This window comes from Crotalus tigris, unplaced genomic scaffold (assembly GCF_016545835.1).
Source record: "Crotalus tigris isolate CLP2741 ecotype Arizona unplaced genomic scaffold, ASM1654583v1 scf7180000018043.2394770, whole genome shotgun sequence".
Taxonomy (NCBI): Eukaryota; Metazoa; Chordata; class Lepidosauria; order Squamata; family Viperidae; genus Crotalus; species Crotalus tigris.
In genome coordinates this window covers 1746063-1769668 of record NW_024096792.1, presented here as the reverse complement: position 1 = coordinate 1769668, position 23606 = coordinate 1746063, and the positions used below count along the sequence as shown (strand labels likewise).

The window sequence follows — 23606 nt, the reverse complement described above, 5'->3', positions numbered from 1 at the left end:
CAGATGTGGATGTTCATGACTGTTTATCTCAATCACTTTAGCCTGGATTTGGGACAAATCACCCATAGCCTCCCACACTTCCTAGGAAAACAGACTGAGAATATGCCTGTTGTTAATTCTAATTCATCTCTCTGTGCCTTTGGAATAACAATGGCACTGAAAAAAGTAACTTATGACCATTTTTCACGCTTACAACCAGTGCTTTTTTTCTAAAAAAAAAAAAAAGGTGCCGGAACTCACACGTCATACAACCTGCCTTGCCTACCCTACAAGGTTCCATCCAAAAAAGGTGTCGGAACTCCGTTCTGGGTGTTACAACCATGGTCAAATCAGCATCCCCATGGTCACTTGATCAGAATTCAGGTGCTTGGCAACTGACTCACATTTATGATGGTTTCAGTGTACCAAGATTACATGAACACCTTTTGTAACCTTCTGACAAGCAAAGTCAATGGGGAAGGCACATTCACTTAACAACCATGTTATAAGTAGCCCTCAGCTTACGATTACAATTTTCCAAAATGTATATTGTTAAAAGAAACATTTGTTAAGTGAGTTTTACCACATTTTATGATTTTTCTTGCCACAGTTGTTAAGTGAATCATGGCAGTTGTTAAGTTAGTTATATGTTTGTTGAGAGAATCTGGTTTACCCGTTGACTTTGCTTGTTAGAAGATCACAAAAGGTGATCACGTGATCCCAGGACACTGCAACCATCATAAATGTGAGTCAGTTGTCAACTGTCTGAATTTTGTTCATGTGACCATGGGGATGCTACAACATCTCACTTTTTCCAGTGATGTTGTAACTTTGAATGGTCACTAAATGAACTGTTGTAAGTCGAGGACTATCTGTACTAACAACAACTAAGTGATTCACTTAGCAGGAAAGGTCATAGAATGGGACAAAACTCACTTAACAAATGTCTCACTTAGCAACAGAAATAATGGGGTCAATTGTGGTGATAAGTCAAAGACTACCTGTAATATCAGATCACTATGGCCATGACCTTGGAGTTCCCTGGCTCTTCCTTTCTTTCATTTTCCTGCTCCAGAGTACGAACTGAATCCAGAGTCACAAGGAGTAGTAGTATAGAGGGGATGAAATGATTTAGCTCTTTTCCCCCCAAGTAGAAATCCTAGATTAACTGAAAATATATTGTGCTGTCTTGGGCCTTTTGAAAAGATGCCATTTATCTCTCATGGTCAAGGACATCCATCTTTAGGAATTGTTCCATTCACTCCTCTACAAGTCAAGGATTAACTATGTTCACACAGATCCTTAAGGTATAACATGCTTTGTTTTGGCTAAGGGTATTGTGTGATCCCCATCAACTGTGGCTTTCTCAGCAAATCATGTTTACATAAACCATGGCTTTCTGCAAGTTAATACTAAGGCCCATTTCAAATATTAGAGCAGACATGTAATGTACACATGAAAAAGACAAGCCAGAAACTCAAAGTTTAGTTTACAAAACCCTGTGGTTAATATTTGCAGAGAAGTAAAGTCCAAAAAATTTTCTAATCAGTTCAGTTAATCAATTAAAACAGTTACAAGTGTAGTTAAGACATTTTCTGCATGGCAGCAACTGTGGGCAAACCTTAATTTATATATAAGCACATCCTCTCAAATAACAACTGCACAATTATAAACTGGGTTATCATGACAACTGTACCATTTCTCTTGGTTTAAGGCCAAATACAGATTTTGCATAGCATTTCAAGGGCTTTCCAAAATGAGCAATGGACAAAGCAACTTTCAGAAGTCTGAAAGACTGAAAAGTGTCCCTTGAACACCCACAAGCCTTGTGGTTCCCATTTTGCCCATTAAACCTTCTGCTCAAAACTATCAGAAAACAAAATGTTTGGCCTATCTAAACTGGGAATCACAAAACAGATCCTGACATAATAGATACCCAATAGTTTCTGATTGAGCACAACATTCATTTAGAACAGGGGTAGTCAACCTTGGCTCTTTTATGACTCATGGACTTCAACTCCCAGAATTCTTGAGTCAGCCATGCTGGCTCAGGAATTCTGGGAGTTGAAGTCCACGAGTCATAAAAGAGCCAAGGTTGACTACCCCTGATTTAGAGCCTATACATAGCTAGCTTTCAAACACTCAAAGGGCACTTTAATGTCCTTTTTAATGTCTAGCCCATTAATGAGATTCTTGTTCACACATCTGCATTCCTGCTTTTTTGTGTTTCTAAGGTGACCAACTTTTTTACAATGAAAAGGAGGACACAAATAAATTGAAGAAAAAAATATTGTAAATAAAAGAAACATTTTATTCATTGCAACAATAATACAGAATACACTATAATATGATAAATGCATAATAAAAACATTTGTAACAATAACATTTTATATTGTAATTATGCTTACATGCCACGCCCCCATCCGCAGCCGCCCTGCCAGCACTGCTGCCCCGCCATGTAGAGCGGGCCCTGCAGCTCCCAAAGCACCAGCTGTTCTGGCTCTGGACCTGGAGGGCAGCCAGCCGTCAACACACCCTGCCTCCAGCCGCCCCGCCAGCACCACCGCCTGCTCTGCACAGCCCCATGTAGAGCAGGCCCCGCGGCTCCCACAGCACGGGGAGCAGCCGGCCACTGCCGCTCCTCACACCCCCGCCCACAGCAGCCCCGCTGCCCCTGCTTCTTGCGCCTGCAGCCATTATTGCCCTAGCAGGGCCAAAGATCAAGAGAAAGTTACCGTGGCATTGCCGCTCCAGTCTCCTCCAGGTAGAAGAGGATGTCAAGCTATTTTCCAAGGCGCCTGAAGGCAGGACAAGAAGCAATGGGTGGAAACTAAGCAAGGAAAGAAGCAGCGTAGAACTAAGGAGAAATGTCCTGACAGTTAGAACAATTAACCAGTGGAACAATCTGCCTCCAGAAGCGGTGAATGCTCCAACACTGGAAGTTTTTAAGAAGAGACTGGACAGCCATTTGTCTGAAATGGTATAGGGTTTTCTGCCTGAGCAGGGGGTTGGACTAGATGACCTCCAAGTTCCCTTCCAACTTTACTATTATTATTATTATTATTATCAATCATCGCACAGTCAGCCAGATGTTCAGACTGGATTTGGCATTTTGTCTACCTATCGAGTCCTTATCCAGGACCTGGGATAGGCAGAAGTAGATGTTTGATGGTATTACAGGTATCGTCGCAGGATGGAAGCAGTTCCTAATAAGGCCGCCTTTTGCAATTGACTAATAGCAAATTTGTCAATGCCAATGGTGTTCAAGTGGTGCTCCAGTTGTTTTGGGATTGCGCCCAAGGAGCCTATGACTATTGGTACTACCCTTGCTTGCTTTTGCCACAGTCTTTCTATTTCTATTTGTAGGTCTTTGTATTTTGTTATCTTCTCCAGTTCTTTCTCTTCTATTCTGCTGTCTCCAGGCACTGCCACATCCACTATCCAGACTTTTTTGTCTTTCTTATCGACAATTGTTAAGTCTGGGTGTTATGTTGCAGGTGCTTGTCTGTTTGAATTCTGAAGTCCCAGAGCAGTTTAATTTTATCATTTTCTATGACTTTCTCTATTTTATGATCCCACCAGTTTTTGCTTACAGGCAAATGATATTTTTTGCAGATCTTCCAATGCACCATTGTTGCTACTTTGTCATGCCGCTGCTTGTAATCAGTTTGTGCAATCTTCTTGCAACAGCTTACCAAGTGGTCCACTGTTTCTTCAGCTTCTTTGCATAGGCGGCACTTACTGTCTGTTGCTGTCTTCTCAATTTTGACTTTGTATGCATTTGTCCTTAAAGCTTGGTCTTGTGCAGCCAGAATTAATCCCTCGGTCTCTTTCTTCAATTTTCCTGCTCTTAGCCATTGCCAGGTTTTATTATTATCTGCTTTCCCAGCTATTTTTTTAATGTATTGGCCATGTAGTGCTTTGTCTTCCCATGCCTCTATTCTGTTCTTCATTTGGTCTTTCTTGTAGGCCAGTTTGGTCTCTCCAGTAGTCAGTAAGCCTTCCTGATATACTAATTTCAGTGCATCTTCATCATTGTTCTTCAGATATTCTTCCAAAGCCATTTTTTCTTCTTCAACCATCTGATGTACTTGTAGCATTCCACGCCCACCTATTTGCCTTGGTAGATAAAGTCTATCAATGTCACTGCGTGGATGAAGGGCGTGATTCATTGTCATTATTTTTCTGGTCTGCCTATCCATTGCTTTTAGTTCTGCTTGAGTCCAGTCCACTATTCCAGCTGTGTACCTAATTACTGGAATTGCCCAGGTGTTGATTGCCTTTATGGTATTTGCTCCATTGAGTTTGGACTTTAAGATCTTCTTCACTCTCTTGATGTATTCACCTCTAATCTTTTTCTTGACTTCAGTGTGCTTGATGTTGTCAGCTTGAAGGATACCCAAGTATTTGTAGTACTCTTCCTCATCCAGACTCTTAATGTTATTTTCGTGGAGCATCTTGATTCCTTCAGTTTTCACTATTTTTCCTTGTTTGATAGTAAGTGTGGCACATTTGTCCAAGCCAAACTCCATTACAATATCTTGGCTATATATACGGACAGTGTTGAGCAGCGATTCTATTTCAGATGATGTTTTTCCATACAGCTTCAGATCATCCATGTAAAGGAGGTGGGATAGTCTAGCAGATGTTTTTGATGTTTGATAACCATGTCCTGAGTTATTCAGTATTGTTGACAGAGGAAACAGTGCAATAACAAATAGTAATGGTGATAATGAATCTCCTTGAAATATTCCTCTCTTGATATTAACCTCTCCCAGCTTTTCACCATTGATCTGCAACTGTGTCTTCCATTGTGCCATCGATCTTTGCACAAATTTTCTGATGTTTCTACTGACTCCTGTTATTTCTAGGCACTTGATTATCCAATCATGTGGCAGAGAGTCAAATGCCTTTTTGTAGTCAATCCATGCCACATTCAGGTTGGTCTTCCTTCTCTTGCAGTTTTCCAAGATCATTTTGTCTATTAGGAGTTGATCTTTTGTTCCTCTGCTATTGGGGCGGTTTCCTTTCTGCTCAGGTGGAAAGAGATTGTTTTCAACTAGATGCTGTTGTACTGCATCAGCTACCACACCAGTTAGTAATTTGAAAGTTGTTGGTAAGCAGGTAATTGGCCTGTAGTTACCTGGTGTTGCCCCTTTTGCTGGATTTTTCATTATTAGGTAGGTTTTCCCAGTTGTTAGCCACTTTTCAATTTCTCCTCCTTGTAGTATATTGTTGAACTGCTTGGCAATGAGTGGGTGTATAACAGTTAGATGTTTCAACCAAAACCCATGCAGTTCATCTTCACCTGGTGCTGACCAATTTTTGATTTTCTTTGCTCTTTTTTCTACCATTTTTGTTGTTATTACTAGTTCTTTCATTTCAACTTCTGTTTTATTTGCATCCACCTCTTTTAACCAAGCCGCATCCTTGTTGTATTTCTTTGGGTTATCCCATATCTGCTTCCAGAACTGCACTGTTTCTTCCTTGTCAGGTACTGACTGATTCCTTGCAGTTTCTCCATTGATGGATTGGTAGAAATGTTTCTGATTGGATTGAAATTGGAGGTTCTGCCTATAGTTTGCAATTCGAGCTTCATATCTACTGATTTTCCTGGCTATAGCTGTTATTTGTTGCTTTATTATTTCCAGTGCTTCCTTGATCTTCCTTGTTTCTAAGTGGTATTTCTTGATTAGGTATTCTTTGGTCTTCTTGTTCTTCAGCTTCTTTTCTTTCATCTGTTCTAGCTTGCTTGCATGTGATCTTAACTTGCTGATCTTATTTTCTAGTCTAACCTTCCATTTTTGTGGTGCACTGTTTGTTTGTTTTTCTTCTTTGTTGATTTTGCATCCCAGGTATTCAGTTATAACTGCAGCTGTGCTGTACATTAGTTGGTTTGTTTCTTGCAGTGAATTGGTGCTTATACTTGCTATTGCAGTATTTGCATCTTTTAATGCTTGTGCTAGCTGTTTCTTTGGAACAAGCTTCAATGCAGGTAGCCTTATTTTGTTGTTTTTGTGCTGTTCTAGATGCTCAATTATTCTTTGTTTCAATTCTTTTATTTCTTTAGTTAGAGGGTTTTGTTCTTCCTGAGGAGGAGGTGCCTGGTTTCCAAATGAGAACAGTTGTATATCTCTACTGGATTCTTTCACTGCCAACTCCCCCTGGTTTGCCTCTACATTCTGAATTACTTCTTGTAAGACTTTGATTTCTTTGCCCTGGGTAAACCTTTGCAGTTCGTCCAAGTCTGTTTCTGTAAATACTTTATTTCGTATTATAAATCGGCGTTGATCTGCTAGTCTCTGTTCTGTTATTTCTGATTCTGGATGTTGTTCTTTCCAGAACTGGTGCATTCGTTTTAGATATCCTCTTCTTGTTGGACTTGATCTGTAGTAACAAATCATTATTTCTTTGTTTTCAATCACTGTGTATCTGCGACGGGTAAACACCTTTTCTTCCAGTAGTTCTGCAGCTGCTGGCCCTGGGTGCTCAGCCAACAGTCCTGAGTCCTGTAACCCATTTTTCACCAGATATCCAGGAACTCCAATATCTAGCGCGGACCTTGTTAACCCGGGCGACGTCCGAGACGGTATGGCATTCTGAAATTTACGTCTCACCATATTTTTTATGGGAGAGACACTCTTTGTCTGACTCCTCTGATGAGATCTGTCCAGTATGGTTGAACCTCTGGCATAGCTCTCATCTTCCTCAGAGTACACAAGCCCCACAACCACGTCAAGGTAGTGCCTCACTGGGGGTTGTTTATTATTATTATTATTATTATTATTATTATTATTATTATTATTATTATTATTGTGTAGTTGGGTAGCAGGGAGGGGTGCAAAGTTCCTGCCAATTCGCCTTTGCGGCAGACAACTTACATGTGCAAAGTTTGCCAGCTAGGTGTTTTGGCACACTCAGCAGCAATTCCTATTGGCTTTTGAAAGCCAATAGGAGTAGCACAGCTCATGCAAAAGTTGAAAAAAAAACATTAAAAAAGGGTGCCGGAATGCCATTCTGAGCGTTCTATATATAAAAAGAAGCCCTGCAGATTAGTCTTCAAATATCAAAAAGGAGGACATGAAGGAGGACACTTTTTGAGGGAGGACAGAACTTAAAAAAGGAGGACTGTCCTCCCTAAAGGAGGACGGTTGGTCACCTTAGTGTTTCTAAACAGAACACAGAAGCATATTTTGTTCCTAAACTAGCTTATTTAGGCACAAAATTGGATGAATTGATACAAATAAAGGTAAGGGGTGAAGTTATAAATTACAAGGGATGACAAACTAAGCAACAAATTGGTCTACAGGTCCACAATATCCAATGATATTCTTTCAAAAATGTTTCAAGAATTTAAATATAAATACCTGATCTTTTAAAAAAAATACCTTTTGCACTTGCTGTAAAAGACTGGAAAATATCCAATATGGCTCTGATTTTTGAAAGGATTGCTAAAGAAATAATAAGCAAGCTAGCTCAACATCTGTTATAGGAAAAATGGTTGTTAATATACAATAAAAATTAGCAAAGAAAACTACATGGTTTTTCCAAAGATAAACCTTCTAGATTTTTTTTTTTGAGGACATCATCAAATATGTACACAAGAGCATTTCAACACATACTGTATGTGTGGACTTTTTAAGAGCTTTTGACAAAATCTTTTACTAAAGACCTCCAAACAAACTCAGATGTGGAATAGTATATTGGTTAAATGACTGAATTTTGACAAAACCCAGTTTCAGATCCATTTAAGCCATGGAAACTCATTGAATAGGAATCCATAGGTGGTGATAGCTGTATGTTACACTCCAGCTGTATGTTACCATTGACTATGAACCAGTGGAACAATTATTCTTGAATGGGTGAAAACAAGATGAATAAGGACCAAAAATAGGAAAAAAAGGTTGCTGTTCTAAAAAATGTGAAGGGAGATAAATAAACATTCAGAAAACTGAATAGATTTTTTTTAAAAAATGAAAAGATTTGGGATGAATCTGAAATGAACAAATAGTTCAAGGATTTACATGAAAATGAGAGTGATGTACTGAAAAGTGGAATTGAAAATAATTCAATTAGTTTCTATCTTAAAAAGGATGAATAGGAACTAATAAATGCTATGAGAATGGCAAGACATCAGGTGGTATATCCAAAGAAATAATAACTGGAAAAATGTTAAAATATGGATGTGCTTTATTTGAGGAGGGTAGCCATAGTTTATTCAACATACAAGACTGCATCTATAACTAATGACTGGAAAAATGTTAATTATTGTTCTTCTATATAAAAGGAATAGTAGCAAGAAGGAATACAAAAAAAAAACTACAAAAAGTACAAGAGATTTAAACTGTTATATGTGCTTGGGAAAAAGTTTGGTAGAATTGCAACTGAAAGGGCACTATATGTAACAATGAACAATACTTTGTGAATGTAGCTATGGCTTTATAAATTTTTACCTTTTAAAATTTTTATCTCAAGCTTTTAATGACTTTGTCTTATTGTTTCTTGTCTTTGCATGAATTCAATGGAAATAGTGTAAAGGGTATGTATATATGATAGATGCAGATGAATAGTGGAAAGGGTATGCCCTTTACGCCAGATCTGTGCATTCTCCAAATGCAACCAGTTGGCTACCATGTAACACAGACTTCTAGACTTGATGGAACAATGGCCTGATCCAGCAAGGCACTTCCTATTTTCTTACTGTTGGAACCAAGAGGCTACTCATTATTTCAATTTACCTCCTCTGATGAAATGCTATGGTAGCATTTTTGGAGCATTGGGGAAAATGACAGAAAACTTCCAAGCTGTCAAGGAATCAAAGAGGCAACCAAGTTAACAGTATCCTGAAAATACTAAACTCTATTATCTGGTAAGAATCAACCTATCAACTAGAGTAGACATGTCAAACTGCCAGCCTGCGGGCCGGATGCGTCACGCCGAAACCACACCCACCCCATTGCCGGCAATGGGGAAAAAGTCCCGATATCTTGTGCAACGTCATGTGACATCGCGAGTTTGACATGCCCAAACTAGAGAATGAGGCTATACTTCTACAGAATAATCTCACTGATAACAGTAGGACTTATTTAGAAGATATGTTTTGTTTGTAAAACCATTACAATCTGCTGACAAGGATGACATGAATCTATTAATTTATCTCATACCCTGTCTAAACATAGCTCCATGTCTTTATATGGCTACCTCGGGGAGACTTCAGCTCTCTAATAATCCTATCAGAGATCTGTCTTAATTCTGTCTGCTTTAACTTGGGATGCCAGAAGCTAACCCGAGATCAAGCTTGTTGCTTTCTCTTGACTTTCTGAAAGACCCTAAAGTTTTGGCTCTTTCAGTTGGGGACCCTTTGGGGGAATATCACACTGGAGGTGGTTGATCGACTAATAGCACTTCCCACCTCCCATTGTGTGTGTGTGTGTGTGTGTGTGTGTGTGTGTGTGTGTGTAAAATGTTGTAAGCTGCCCAGAGTTTCCTGGTAGCAAGATGGGAAGCAAATAAATTTCATAAAACTTTCCTGTGTGTTACAAATATATTGAAAATAAAACTCCCAATCTTAATAGTTGTCTAACATGCCTTTGCAGGACTTGAGAAGTTGCGGTTTAAAATCCAGAAGAGTTTTAGTCTCCAATGATTAAAAATAAATCAGAAACATACTAAGAGCTTTGAAAACAATGTAAAACAAAAGATATGAAGACATTGTTTTAAACAGATGGTATAATCATTTTTGCATACTAAGAAGGAAGCTAGAAGGACAAAGCATCCTGTCCATATAACTTGGCTTCTTTTATTCAAAAAAATGTGAAGCAAAAACTCACTCCCTATGAATATTCTTTTCAATAAGTGAGCTAATGGGCAGACATTAGGGTAAAATATTTATTTAGCAAAACATAGGTTTCGGTACTGCCCTTCTGTACATCACATATAACATTGTTTTGATGGGTTGGTAGATTCATTTCCAGCATAGTCTTTTCATTTTTATCAAAATGCATTTAAACAGATCCATCAAGGAAGAATTGCTTTATTGTTCTTTTGCTGCTTTTATGCAAAGTAAAAGTTGAGTATCATGAAACAGATGTAAACACAGAAACTTGCAATTATTTATTTAAATAATCATTGTTACTAAGAATGGGAAATTGGTCTCAGCTTCAGGCTCACTTCTTTGAGTGAATACCAGGATCCTTTCCAATTCATCCATGCAACTCCATCATCTGTTCCATGTTTTGCCATTTCTGGGGTGTAGTGTCCACCCCAGTAGTATCTGCCATTTGGATTGGCTGAATGACAACGATTATACCACCATCCACCGCCATCTTCTTTAGCGCATTGCTTTTTGGGATCTGGGTGTATCCTGTGAATTAATTACACAAAACATTTAAAAGAATAGATCCCATAACTGAAATGTAAATACATACTGTGAATCTTGCCTTATCTTACTATGTGTATATACCCACTGCTGTGACACACATAACAAAAATAATAGAAACATGCTAGTTTTGGCTTCTTTGATTTGAGATGTTGCACTTTTAAATATCTGTATTTCCCAATAAATTGGATTCATTTAATATTTACTGTGCCTGAAACTTTCTTAAACCCCAAATAAAGCAATGTGATGTATTGCTTTAACATAATTTTTATATATGGAATAGCAAATTCAGAAACAGTTATATTTTACCCAGATAAGGTTACTTTTACGATTTAGCTGCTCTAGGAGATCAGCTGTCCCCAAAATGAATACTGGATACTCATAATTTTACTTTTTGGCTACCCTTTATAATCTTTTCCAGATAGAAAAGCAACACTATACACCTCTAATGGAGACTTAGAATGGTAATGGTATTGGATTAAAATCAAACAGACTGAGATTCAAGTCCATCTCAACCATGGGAACTCACTAGATAAATTTCAATTAGTCACTTTTTCACAACCTAATTTGTTCCATACATGGAACGGAGGAAAGAATACTTTTCATCCCATCATGAATTCCCACAGGAAAAATGGGATAAAAATTGGACAAATCATATGAATTTCAGTAATGAATTTCACTGAGTTCAACAGGGCTTATTCATAAGGAACTATCGGAAAAAAAAATTACCCCCAAATCCTCTGTAGGAGGATGATTTGCAAATATATTTCAAAAACGTTTTGCAGGTGCTATATAAAACTATAAAGAAACCAAGTGAAAAAGCATATACTTACCATCCATCATTGTCTCTGTCAAAAGTGCTAAAAAACATGCCGTTATGGATTGTCATTGTCCTGTTTTCACCAAATAGTTGTGAAGCTCCTTCTAAAAGTGCATTTCCGGCTGTGCCCCTGTAGTTACTAACAGAGAGCTGGTATTTGCTGTTTTCATTCTGAATACTGAAACCTCTATAGTGGGCCATAACTTTAGCGCCTTCCCAATCTTCCAGTTCAATTAAAAGTTCAGTAGGCCCCAATTTGGAAATCTGGTTGATTTTGTCGTTTCCAAGCCAATATTCACCTGTGACACAAAATAAATCCCCTGAGACTCTTTTCATCAAATTTTAAGCAGTCTCTTCAACTTGTCATAAACCTATACCATAATAACTGAGTCAAAGTCATTATGAATGTATGAAAAAAAACCCTGATTTATATGTACTTATTTACCTTTTGCAGTATTCCGAGTCCATACTTAAAAGAATGGCATGGAAACTTGCTAGGGACTGGTGGCTTGAATGTTCTTTTTATTGAGGTCAATAAACACTAAACACTCAGTAAACCAAACTGCAGCTGATAGAAATTGACAACTGTCATAGTGAAAATCCTTCTCTCTATCCTTTCCACAAATTTGGCTCATTTTGAAGTGAGACGACAATGCATGGAAAACTAGTAGCAGGGGATATTTCTAAACTGATATATGGAAAGAGTGAAGAAGTAAACCTTTCTTTTTCTGAACACGGCAGTCTATATCAAAACAAAGACTCTCTCTGCATTCATTACATTAACATATAATTTTACACTAGATTGCACTTTACACTAGATTGCAGGTAATATATTTAACTTCAGATGTAGCTTGGAAGTCTCTAAGGAACCTCTAAGGAAGGAAAGCTCCACAACTGTTAGGCAATTAAAGAAAACTGTTTCTTGACATTCCTTTGGTATAGATAATTTATGCATTAATAGAATATTCAAGCAAACACTGACAAATTTAAAAGATTAAAGGCCAAAACTGACACTTTGGTTTGTATTCCCACCTGAAAGAAGAGTACAAATGTAGATAATAGAACAGTTTAAAATAAACATCAAAGTAATGAAGACTACAAAAGGAAATACAGACTCCTCCCCAAAATAGCTGCTGAAGAGTAAGGTTTTTTTTCTCCTGCTGATGATCTGCTAATTTTGCTGCCAAGCTTTGAATGGCAGCACTTAGGAATGACCCAAGATGGTTATCAGACAACCATGGACCCACCCAGGATGAGAAATTTTAAAGATTACACTTTCTAGTGAGAACTGCGGAAAACCAAAGTTCAGGCTTGCCTTCTTTTACAACAGCAAAAAACTGACCAAATTGGTTTTCTCTAAGAAGATTAAAAGAGATTGGAGAATGGATTTATTATACTTAACTCAAAAACAACCAGAGTTGGACTTTTTCGGGAAGATAGATCAACTTTGGAGAATGGATCTATTATATTTAATCAAACAACAATTGATAAGAGATGGTGTTAAGAAACAATCGTGAATATTTGATCCAGGATGAATTAGAGTTAACTCTTGGGATGACTTCGGATAGATTAAAGTATGAAGAGGTAGTATACTTTCTATGAGTTGAATACAATAATAGTTTGTTAACAAAGGGTTTTGAAATTTTAATCTTGTTTTTGGTTTGTTTGTTTATTTGTTGTTTCTCCTGTTAACTATTTGACCATTAATATAGTAATGAGCCTGTTTTGCAAGGGGTGGGAAAGTAATATTGTTGTAATATATTTATCAGTATTCACTGTGGGGGGTAATATATGTATATGTGTTTGTGTTTTTTTAATGCACTTTTAACTGCTTTGCTTTTTATTTGCTTCCGTGAATTATTTTTTTGAGTTTTGCATTTTAACTTTTGAATTAAAAAAATTATTTAAAAAGAAAATACTATGTTTCATTTTGCTTAGCAGAGACAATTGTTAATTATGTATTGATAAACACTGCTGAAAAACAGATTCTTACCTGGGGTGTCACAGTAGTTTTTACCACCACTGTAAGCAATATTTCCAAACCCTTTTTTATATGCATCCCATTTTCTTCCAAAGCCAACGCTCCCATCTTGGCGGTTTTGAATTAGAAGCCAACCTGTTCAAAATTATAAATTATAGTTTTAAGTTTTATAATTATAAAACTATTATATAGTTCACTTTCCTGAAATATTTCCATAAAGCTCCAGAACTAGAGGATGGGGAAGGGACAAGATGACCTTTGTAGATTTCCCACTCTGAATGGACTCCACCTTGTTAACACTGTTATGCTTAGCCAATCATTCGCCCTCCTCTTCTATGCTCAGTCTATTGCCTAGAACAGGGCTTTTCAACCAGTGGTACAGGTACCACCTGTGGTACATTGGCCCCTGGCAGGTGGTATGCGACCATCCTAGAAAAGTGGTAGCGGGGGAGGGGAATGAGTTGAACCGGTGACAGCACTGTACAAGCCTGAGCGAGAGATGGCTGGAGCTGCAGAGCTGTCAGGGCTCAGTGGAAGTGCCAGGGGCTGTCAGGGCTCAGCGGAAGCGGCAGGATCACTGACAGGCTCCAGCTGGAGCTCAGCGCTGATCCTGGCACTTCTGCTGAGCCCTGAAGAAGCACCAATCAGCTGGAATGTTGCAGCATCTCCAGGGTCTTCTGATTTACATTCAGATGCTTGGCAACTGATTCATATTTATGACAGTCACAGTGTCCCAGGTTTATGTGAGGTGACCAAACCTGCTGCAGCCACCCAGCAGACGGGGGGAATAAAAACCAAACACCCCCCACCTCACCCCTTCTGTCAATCCTCAACCGAAATGCTCACAATGGAAATCTCGGACAGGAGGAAGAGCACCGCCGGGTGGGCAGGCAGGTGTCTTGCTTCGCTGTGGCTTGGGGGGGCACTTTTTTCAGTGCCATTGTAAGTTCGAACAGTCACTAAGCGCACTGTTGTAAGTCGAGGACTACCTGTACTTTATCACTTTTTTTCTTTTTGGGGGGGTCATCAAGTTTTTGACACCTTGCTAGGCGACTGGTGGTACTCGGATATTGCCATATCTTAAAAGTGGTACAATGGGTGAAAAGGTTGAAAAGCCCTGGCCTAGAAAATAAGATCTCAGCATTTAGAAGTGGGTGTTCTTGTTTTTTGCTCTTATCATGGCATACATACAATACTTGAAGAGGTAAGTGACTATTATAAAGGCAGTGGATCCATCATGTGAAACAATTTTGATTAAGAATACTAGCTTAACAATTACCTCCATTTTCTGTAGTCATATCACAATACACTCTGAATGGCTTAAAGAAAGGATCAGGCTGAACAAGATACAACTCAGACGTTTCACCTCCTTTTCTATATATGTCTTCACACTCTGCAAACAGAAAACCATTATCTAGTTTAGTGAGCAACAAAAATGTTCTAAACAGAGGAATAAGTAATTGTCTGAATTACATAAATGTATAACATAATTTAAACGCACGGGAAGACTTGAAGATTTTATCTGCAATAAACATCTACCAGAGAATTTTCAAGTGTCTACTTGCTTTTGGGATCTCTGCCTTACCTAGGACTAAATGCATTTTTAGAAATGCTGATTTGGAAATTCTTTTGTCCATCCCACTGTAAGGCTTGAATTTGGCCATATAGAAGCCATCAGTGCTGAGGTAAAAAATAACTATTATATAAACATGGAACTTATGTATCCAACTCTCAAGGCTAAGGGAGGAATAACCAAGCAAGGGGGGAGGAAAATGTCTAGGATGTAAAATTTGAGACTATCTTTATTTATTTCTTCTGCATTAGACAAATCTTCTCTATATACACGACTTCTTTCTTATCCGAACGAAGGGAATTTATCAAGCCATGTCACACCTATGATGCTCTTGCTATTTTTGAATATGGTAATGAGTTTATGGAGTCAAGATTTCTGTTGTGTTTGTTGTGACTTCAAACAATGTCTGAAGCTTTCCTGACAAATGAGCCCTTGAGATATAGTACAAGGAATAAAGATATACTTTAAAAATATCTACTATTAACTTAAAGTCCAAGAATTAGTTCTCACATATTCCTTTACATGGTTGAGAAATAAGAGCAAGGAAAACAACAAACAATCAACTTGCTGCAGGCTAGAAAGGATAACTTGTGGAGCTATAAATGCAGCATTTCTTGACCTAATTTCAAAGGTTCTCCATAGTCACAAATAACTTCTTTTCCAGGAAGGAAGGAAGGAAGGAAGGAAGGAAGGAAGGAAGGAAGGAAGGAAGGAAGGAAGGAAGGAAGGAAGGAAGGAAGGAAGGAAGGAAAGAAGAAGGTTATCGAAGTATAAAGGTAGCCCATACACACATAACTCTAGTTTCATACATCACAGGCCTCACATCTAACCATATTGGCACGTAGTCCTTGAAGATTCTCATTTCCACCCCAGAACTGTCAATAGCCAATGACACCGGCCGTAAGGGACAACATGAGAATCTAGGGATGTTGGTTTCAAAAGGTGCATCAGTATTATGTAATGCAATTATCTAGGACAAATGTCGGTAATCCAAAGATACAAAGCAATGGGCAATGTTGACTTTGCAGGAAGTCTCTCGGAGGAGACTGAAATGTAAGGATCTCTCCATAGTGGTATCCAAAATTGTCTAAGAACCTGTCCCATTTCTAGAGCAAAACAAGTGGGAGAATTGAAACATTACCTTTGCCACTCACTACTGGGATATTGCAAGAAACTGTACAAGAGGTTTGGCATTCAGACAACTGTGTTGTAATGGCGTTTTCTAGTTTTTGTAATTTTTTGTTCAAAGTATCCACAACTGAACGAAGAAGTCGTAAACTGGATGGAATACTGTTATCTAATTTCTCTTTGATGTAAATGTAGTGTTCCTCAAGCTCTCTGTTATATTGGGAAATTAAATTCTGATTATCTGGAGAGAGAAAAGAAATTAATGTAAAGAGATGGTAGGCTTTTTAAAAAGAACAACAACAAAATACATTTAACAAGATATTAAGACTTTCCATTTTCTTCTAATTCCTCTACTATGCTCCAGGATATAAGAAGATAGGTTTCCCAATCTTTGTAAATTTCTATGAACAGGTGGCACTATGTGCAAAATAAATAACTGCAAATTAGTTTTATAAATCAAGTCCAAAACTTCCTTCCCCTTTTGTTCTTAGACAAAGATCACCAATGATTGAGGCAAATATATGCTTACTGGATCCAGTACACAAGACAGATACTATTATTAATTTACGTAAGTAGTTTTCACTCTTGGGTTCCTAGATTATTATAGGTCTCATCATTCCCAGGAAAAATGGTTAATGGTCACAAATGAAAGAAAATGTGCATCAAAAGCATTTAATAACCCAGGGTTGGAATCATTAGTTACTCGGATTGAGAACCAATTGATGTACTGATATGCATGACAAAATTCACAAACAGATTTTGCAACCAAAGATATGCAAGTCTATTTAAAAGATTGCAAGTAAAGTGTGGACTTTAGTTTAGTAGGACTCACTTTTAAATAAGGTGAGGATTATAATAGTAAACTGTTATTTACAGGATTATACTAGTAAACTGTTATTTACATTACCAAATGTATAACTATAAAGAAAAGGCAACAGTGATTACAATTATTTTTATAGATATTATAGCAAACACACAGAAAATAGAAAATGGTTGTGTCTCTACCATTCAAGCTTTATTTATTAAGTTTGCATCACTTGTCAACCTTTTGGCTTAAATTGCGTGTCTATGGAGATTTTCTGTCATCCAGGTCATAGTAGTTCCAAAACTGCTTTTTCAAAAGGCAACTGGACTTTGTTTTTACTTGAAGACATTTTGCTTCTCATCCAAAAAGCTTCTTCAGTTCTGTACGAGCAAAACGTCTTCAAGGAAAAAGAAAGTCCAGTTCCTTCTGAAAAAGAACCGTTGGGACTTAAATCACGGGATTTAAGTGTACTTGATTCAAGTGTACTTATTTTGTAGAATGTGTTTGCACGTTCATATTGTTTGCTACCCTTCATTTTTTTTAAAAAAACAAAACTTTCATGATGAAAACAAGGTAGTTTTGCCTACATATTAATTTACTGTTTGACACATTACTCTATTAGGCGTTACCCGTATATTGTTTCTGCCTTTTGGCTAAACGTTCGTCCAATAAATGGGCATAATTATTAACAGTTGTAGAGGATTGGTGTAGGTTCTGTGCTTTGTCTGTTAGCTCCTTAATAGTTGGCTTCACTGTCTTTTCTTGCTTCAACAGTTCAGTTCTCAGCTCACAGCCAGTTGGACATAATACACCCTTAAAAAGAACAACAAATTCAATGGGTTAATTCAAAATTATAAATGATTAAAAAAAAAACCTTTAAAAAGGTTCTGTTGGGATAGCTCTCTTTAGTATCAAAACTACACTAAACATCATGATTGAGATTAATCCTTTTCTGTTTTTGCTGTGAGCTTTATAAAAAATCTCTCCTCTTAAATAACACCTCGCATCAATTCAAGTAATGTTTCCCATGTAATAATTCTTTATGATATATAGGGTATCCAATGGATCTAGTGCAGTGTTTCCCAAACTTGACAATTTTAAGGCATGAGGACTTCAACTCCCAGAATTCCACAGCCAGCAATGCTGGCTGTGGAATTCTGGGAGTTGAAGTCCACATGCCTTAAAATTGTCAAGTTTGGGAAACACTGATCTAGTGAGATGAAGGGAGCTATGCATGGAGGTTTGCAGAAATATGGAAGCCTATTTCCCCAGAGTGCTACCACAGGTACCTGGGAGGAGCCCTAAAGGGTTAAAAAAAATAAATGAATCAGACTCAGCTATCTGGTCCCGTCCTTTCTTTCTTCAAGCAGAGTTACGTGGTAAGGAAACAAGCCTAACAGCATTCTGAACTTGTTGCCTTATGGCAGTGGTTCTCAACCTGTGGGTCGGGACCCCATTTGGGGTCGAACGACCATTTCACGGGGGTCGCCAAACAACGCAGTCCGTCATTTTTTTCCCCTTTTCCTTAGCTATGCTACTCCCTTTTATTCTATTGGCTTTTGAAAGCCAGTAGAATAGACTCTCTCGAATAGAGTCTAATTCTATTGGCTTTCAAAAGCCAATAGGAATTCTCCAGGCTGTCTCTGCCCTGCTGAGCCCACCAAAAGTCCCATTCTGCAAACGGTGCTGCACCAGTTGAGTAGTCCTCAACTTACGACCGGTTGAGTAGTCCTCAACTTACAACCGGTTGGGGGTCGCGGCATTAAAAAGGTTGAAAACCACTGCCTTATGGCATCCTACGAGAAAGGACATCTCTGCCGCAAATATCAGGCAAATAGTGAAAGAGATGATATATTTACTCAAACAATTATCGAAAGCATCTAATTTGAGTACAAAAAAGTTCTAAAACAATCTTCCTAGGAATCAATGTTTGTGTATGTGTGAATTCTATTTGAAATGGTTTATTATTATAGCAAATGGTCACATAATAAATGGACATGCATATAAAAATTCAATTTAATAAAATGCACAATAAATCTGCAAAGGAAACTGTAATGAAAGCAATGTATTATTTATTCTTAAACATTCAAGCCCAGGGGTAGGCAACCTTGGCTCTTTTATGACTTGTGGACTTCAACTCCCAGAATTCCTCAGTCAACATGGCTGGTTCAGGAATTCTGGGTATTGAAGTCCACAAGTCACAAAAGAGCCAAGGTTGCCTACCCCTGTTCTAGCCCAACTCTACCTCAGTACAATGAACACCTACCAGTTCCTCTGCCAAGTGTTTGCAGCCTCCGCTATCAGGGTAAACGATTGGCTCTGGCTTTGCACCAGTAACAGGTTTTTTGGTTGGACGAGCTCGATACCTTATACCACCAACCGGAGGAAGAGGAGCTGGTCTGAGAGTCGGAAGTGGCTCCCATTTCTTGTTCAATGGCCTGTGTCCTCGTGCAATCTCACCTTTATTTTCAATCTATTTAACAGCAAGGAAAAATACTATTACAAACTGCAAACAGTCAGAATTTTCAAGATGAAAAAATCTCTAGCAGAAACACGGACAATCAAATTCTCAAAAAAAAAGTGATGCAAACTCATGTGAAAACAAGCTGTGCCATATTTCTGTGAATTGTATTTTTCTTGGTTTCTTATTTTGTTCAATTTATATCCTGAGTTTCCTTGGGACATCAAGTTGACACCAAAATAAGTATGCATTCTTTCCATTAGGCTTAGCTCATTCCATCCACAGAAAAATATTAAGGCACAAACAAGTAATTATTCATCATTCCACAGAATAATACACCTTTTCTTTCAAAGGGCTGTTGTCTTCCATTATTACAGTATGCACAGGTGCAGAGTCCTAATTCACACTATATACCAGTGGTGGCGAACCTATGGCACGCGTGCCAGAGGCGGCACTCAGAGCCCTCTCTGTGGGCACGCATGCCATGCCCTGGAGATGGCAAGAGACTGGCTCCTGCTGCCCTGGCCCTGCCCACCCAGTCTGCCATAACCACTGCGGCCATGCCCACCCAGCACCTGGTGATAAATAGGTGGGTTTGGGGTTGCAGTTTGGGCACTTGGTCTCTAAAAGTTTTGCCATCACTGCTATATACCTACTCAGAAAAAAGCTCTATTACTCTCAGAAAAATGGATTTATGATTGCAAGCATGATGTGGTTGAGCCATGGTTTTACAAAATTAACATTAACAAATTAATTCTCGTTATATATCTTTACTCAAATGTAAAACCCATTAGTTCAATGGGATTTATTCCCAAAAATGGAGAAATAGGATTCCAGCCTCTTTGTTTACTTAATTCAATTTAGATATCGTCCAACTCCAACTGTCTCTGGGTAGGTCACAAATAACTAACATAGAAACCAATACAAACCTAAACCCAAATGAGATTTGGGAACAATATACAGACCAGAAAAAAAGTAACCATCAACAAGCCCAATTAATGAGCCCCATCCATTTCACCTCATGTCTTGATGGCTTTATGGAACACCATGAGGGTTGGAACCACACAGAATGCAGGGGAAACTCATTTCAAGTGTTAGTTTGTTCACAGAAGGAGCAAGCAACACACATCTCCAAAATATGTCTGTATGCAGGATTTATATTGGGAGCATCTGAATTGTTCAATATAATGCACAATAAAAGTTGATCTGAAACCACATGGAGGAGAAGAAGCCTCTAAATATATTATTAGAAGAGGGAAACAGCATGGCGAAAAACTTGACCTCCTTCTGCTTAATGCTGTCAAATATTATCCCTTCCACATATATAGCTTTTGTTGGGAAAAAGAGAGTGCTGGATAGTTTAATCATAAAATATCGTTGCTGGGCTTAAAAAGAAAAAAATGGAAGAGTAATAATAGTCATCCAAATTTTTGCACTCCAGTTACAGAAGCCCACCTTAGCTGAACATATGGCCTAAGAATAAATCACCAAGATTAACCAAATGAAATTAAAGGAAAAAGGAAAAAGAAACAAAGCCAAAGGATATCAGTTTAAAATAACTAGGAAAAAGTTTCATGACACGAAGGTCTTATGGCTTATATATATCCACTTTATGAATAACACAGTTCCGTGGATGTGGGCTATGGATCTGGATATAAGAAACCAGAGTTCAAAAATCATGGAAGAGCTTGGTTTTATATTTCCAAAATTTCTCACACGACATTTTATAGAACAAAAGATAAATTTAAAATAAGTTGAAAAATAGTTAAAATATTTTGTACTTAAAAAGATAGCAACAGAAGAACTTGAGGCCCTATGGCTACAAATATGAAGAGAAACAAGCTTTACTTTCTTAGATTACACACATATATGTATTATGTTATGTACATATGTATATATTAACTATATGGCTTGTCACTAATTAGCATGTTAATCATACATTTTGTATAATATTTTGCTGGTAAATAATCTAATACCAGATTTCATTTCGAAAATTTTAAAAATTAATTTACAAATGTATATTAAGCATAATAAAATTGTGTTTATTAAATTAAGTAAATTTAATATTGTCTTTAGACTAATGTAGAATATATATTTAATTTCCAAAAAGTTTAATGATTACCTACTCAGACAATAGGATTTTGCTTCAGATATCTTCAGTGTGCATTATGAAGATCAATGATTCTATACTCCACCCATTTAACTATAGGAATGACATGGATGACTGAGAAACTCCATAGACATAGAGGAATGAAAAACACTTTCATATTCTTTCTTCTTACATTCTTTTTAGAACCATAACAGAGGAGCATAAGGATACCATAAATGATGCTGGTTCCACTTATAATCTGCCAGATTTCATTCCAAGTAGTGATAAAATTTGCTTTGGAATTTAATTTTTTCAGACAATTTCAATTTTTCTGTATATGGATTTTTCTGCATTAAGGAATTTGATAGGAAACTATCAACCCATTATCCGAACGCAGTCTAACACAAAAACAAGTATAAACACATATAGGCTATATATTTTAATTTTAAAAAAAAGATTCTTACCGGTGGTGCAACAGTTGCCTGTATGAAGAAAAGAAGAAAAGAAAATGAAGAAATTTTTTTTTAAAAACATGTACTCAGATGGGCAAAAGTGCAGCACTATTTTCTTAGGTTAAGTTGAAAATTAAACTTTCGTTTATACAAATTAGAAATATGTTTTAATCTAAGTGAAATGGAAAATATCCTACTATATAAAAGAAGTTATATTCTAACCTCATCTTCATCATAGTCTGCAGGGTCGCCAGATTTAACCAGAGCAACGGAAAGAAGGAAGAGCAATAGTAGTTTCATGATACTGAGTCGCTTGAACATCTTTCCAGTATTTTCCCCAAATTCACGAAGGCAAATCCAAGCCCCTATATAAGTGAGTCACCACGAGGGCTACTAACTGATTCCTGATAGGTCCAACTGTTGTTCAAATAGCTAATAGTTAACCTTATTGTGCCTGGACAGTCATTAATTGAGCAATATTTTTTGCTATGTATAAGCTTAAGCACAGAAACAATGAGTTTTTTAAATACAGTTCTGCTCATTTACAGAAATCAAATGGAGGTGATTCAAAATTATCAATATTCAGTGGAACTTTAACACATTTCTTTGAATTTGGTTTATATCTTTGACTTATAGCAACTTCAGCTGTTGTAGTTTGGAGATTCTTCTTTACAGTACAATTTGTACTGTCAAATGACAACGTCAACCTGAAGCACAGCACCACTTTGTAAAAACATAATTTGTCAAGTTACAAACCTTATTGTACAATTGAGCTTTAAGGCTTGCATAAAAAAAAACAATTGTGAATGGGATGGTAAATGTGTTCCTTGCATAAAAAACAGGGTTTCTGTATCAGGGAAAATTATGTTTGGGAATTCACACTGTATTTTGTCCTAATTAAAACAATCAAATCCCATAGTTGTTGACATAATGGATACCATTTTTGTTAACTGTACAAAAAAATGGTAACCCTTACAGGAAAAAGAAAGTGACAAAAACAACAACTCATGTTTGCATCAGGACTTAGGATGGAAGAACATAACGTCTGGATTTATGTTATGGCATCACTGTATATTATTTTTTTCTGATATTAACTCAGTTTTCTGCAGATGCTTGTCAAACTTTCAGAAAAGTTCCCAAGTCTATATTATAGGGCAATAATCTTTATTAGGCCAGCTGAAGCTAAAAGAAGTGGTATAGCCATATTATATGATACTGAATTTATTCCACTGCTCAAAATACTGCTGTAGGTTTTCTGTGGTAGCTTGATCTTTGAGAGAACAATTTTTGATGGATATATTATTTTATCATACATGCACATTTATTATAGTGTTAGCTGCTCAGTTATTAAGATGGGTGACCATATAAATACATAAATTATGAAAAGAAGATTCTGCAAGTAAAAGACCTGAAAACCATCCACCAGTATTCTTTTTAAAAATATCCCTTCTATGGCATCCTGTCCAATGAAGGAATTGTGATCCAATTCCATAAAGTAATAGTATATGTGAAGAAGTGGTATTTACTTATGTTATAGTCTGCCTTACAGTAAGGAACTCAATATATAACATTGTTCCTAGAAGCACGAAGCCGAAAACACCAGCCTGAAGATGATGAATGGGACTTTGTCGAAACGTCGCCAAGACACTTCCAATTTGAGGCGGGAGAAAACCCGAATAACCAAAGACCTACATGTATGTGTGTGTGTGTATATATATGTGTGTGTGTGTGTGTGTGTGTGTGTGTGTGTGTGTGTGTGTGTACTGTATAGCATTCTTTCCTCCTAATTTTCCACATCTCCATGAAACAGATTGTGCTGAGAAATATGATTTGATCCAAGACTATTAGTGAACCTACGTGATTGATGGAGGACTAGAACTTGAGCCTCCCCATTCTTAGCGCAACATCTTTTTGTTTGTTTTTTTGAAATTTTTTGCAGT

The 23606-nt window shown here is 37.4% G+C and overlaps 1 protein-coding gene across 1 annotated transcript; it reads right to left on the bottom strand.

Moving 5' to 3' along the window:
* Window positions 1-9853: 9853 nt before the first annotated feature.
* FGB (fibrinogen beta chain) lies at window positions 9854-22022 on the bottom strand. The gene is made up of 9 exons (XM_039347000.1): window positions 21889-22022; window positions 21679-21696; window positions 18931-19137; window positions 17294-17477; window positions 15873-16100; window positions 14438-14551; window positions 13171-13293; window positions 11191-11476; window positions 9854-10342 (listed from the first exon to the last, which is right to left on the bottom strand). The coding sequence occupies exons 1-9, from the start codon at window positions 21985-21987 to the stop codon at window positions 10114-10116; spliced, it is 1488 nt and encodes a 495-aa protein (XP_039202934.1). The 5' UTR covers window positions 21988-22022; the 3' UTR covers window positions 9854-10113.
* Window positions 22023-23606: the final 1584 nt, after the last annotated feature.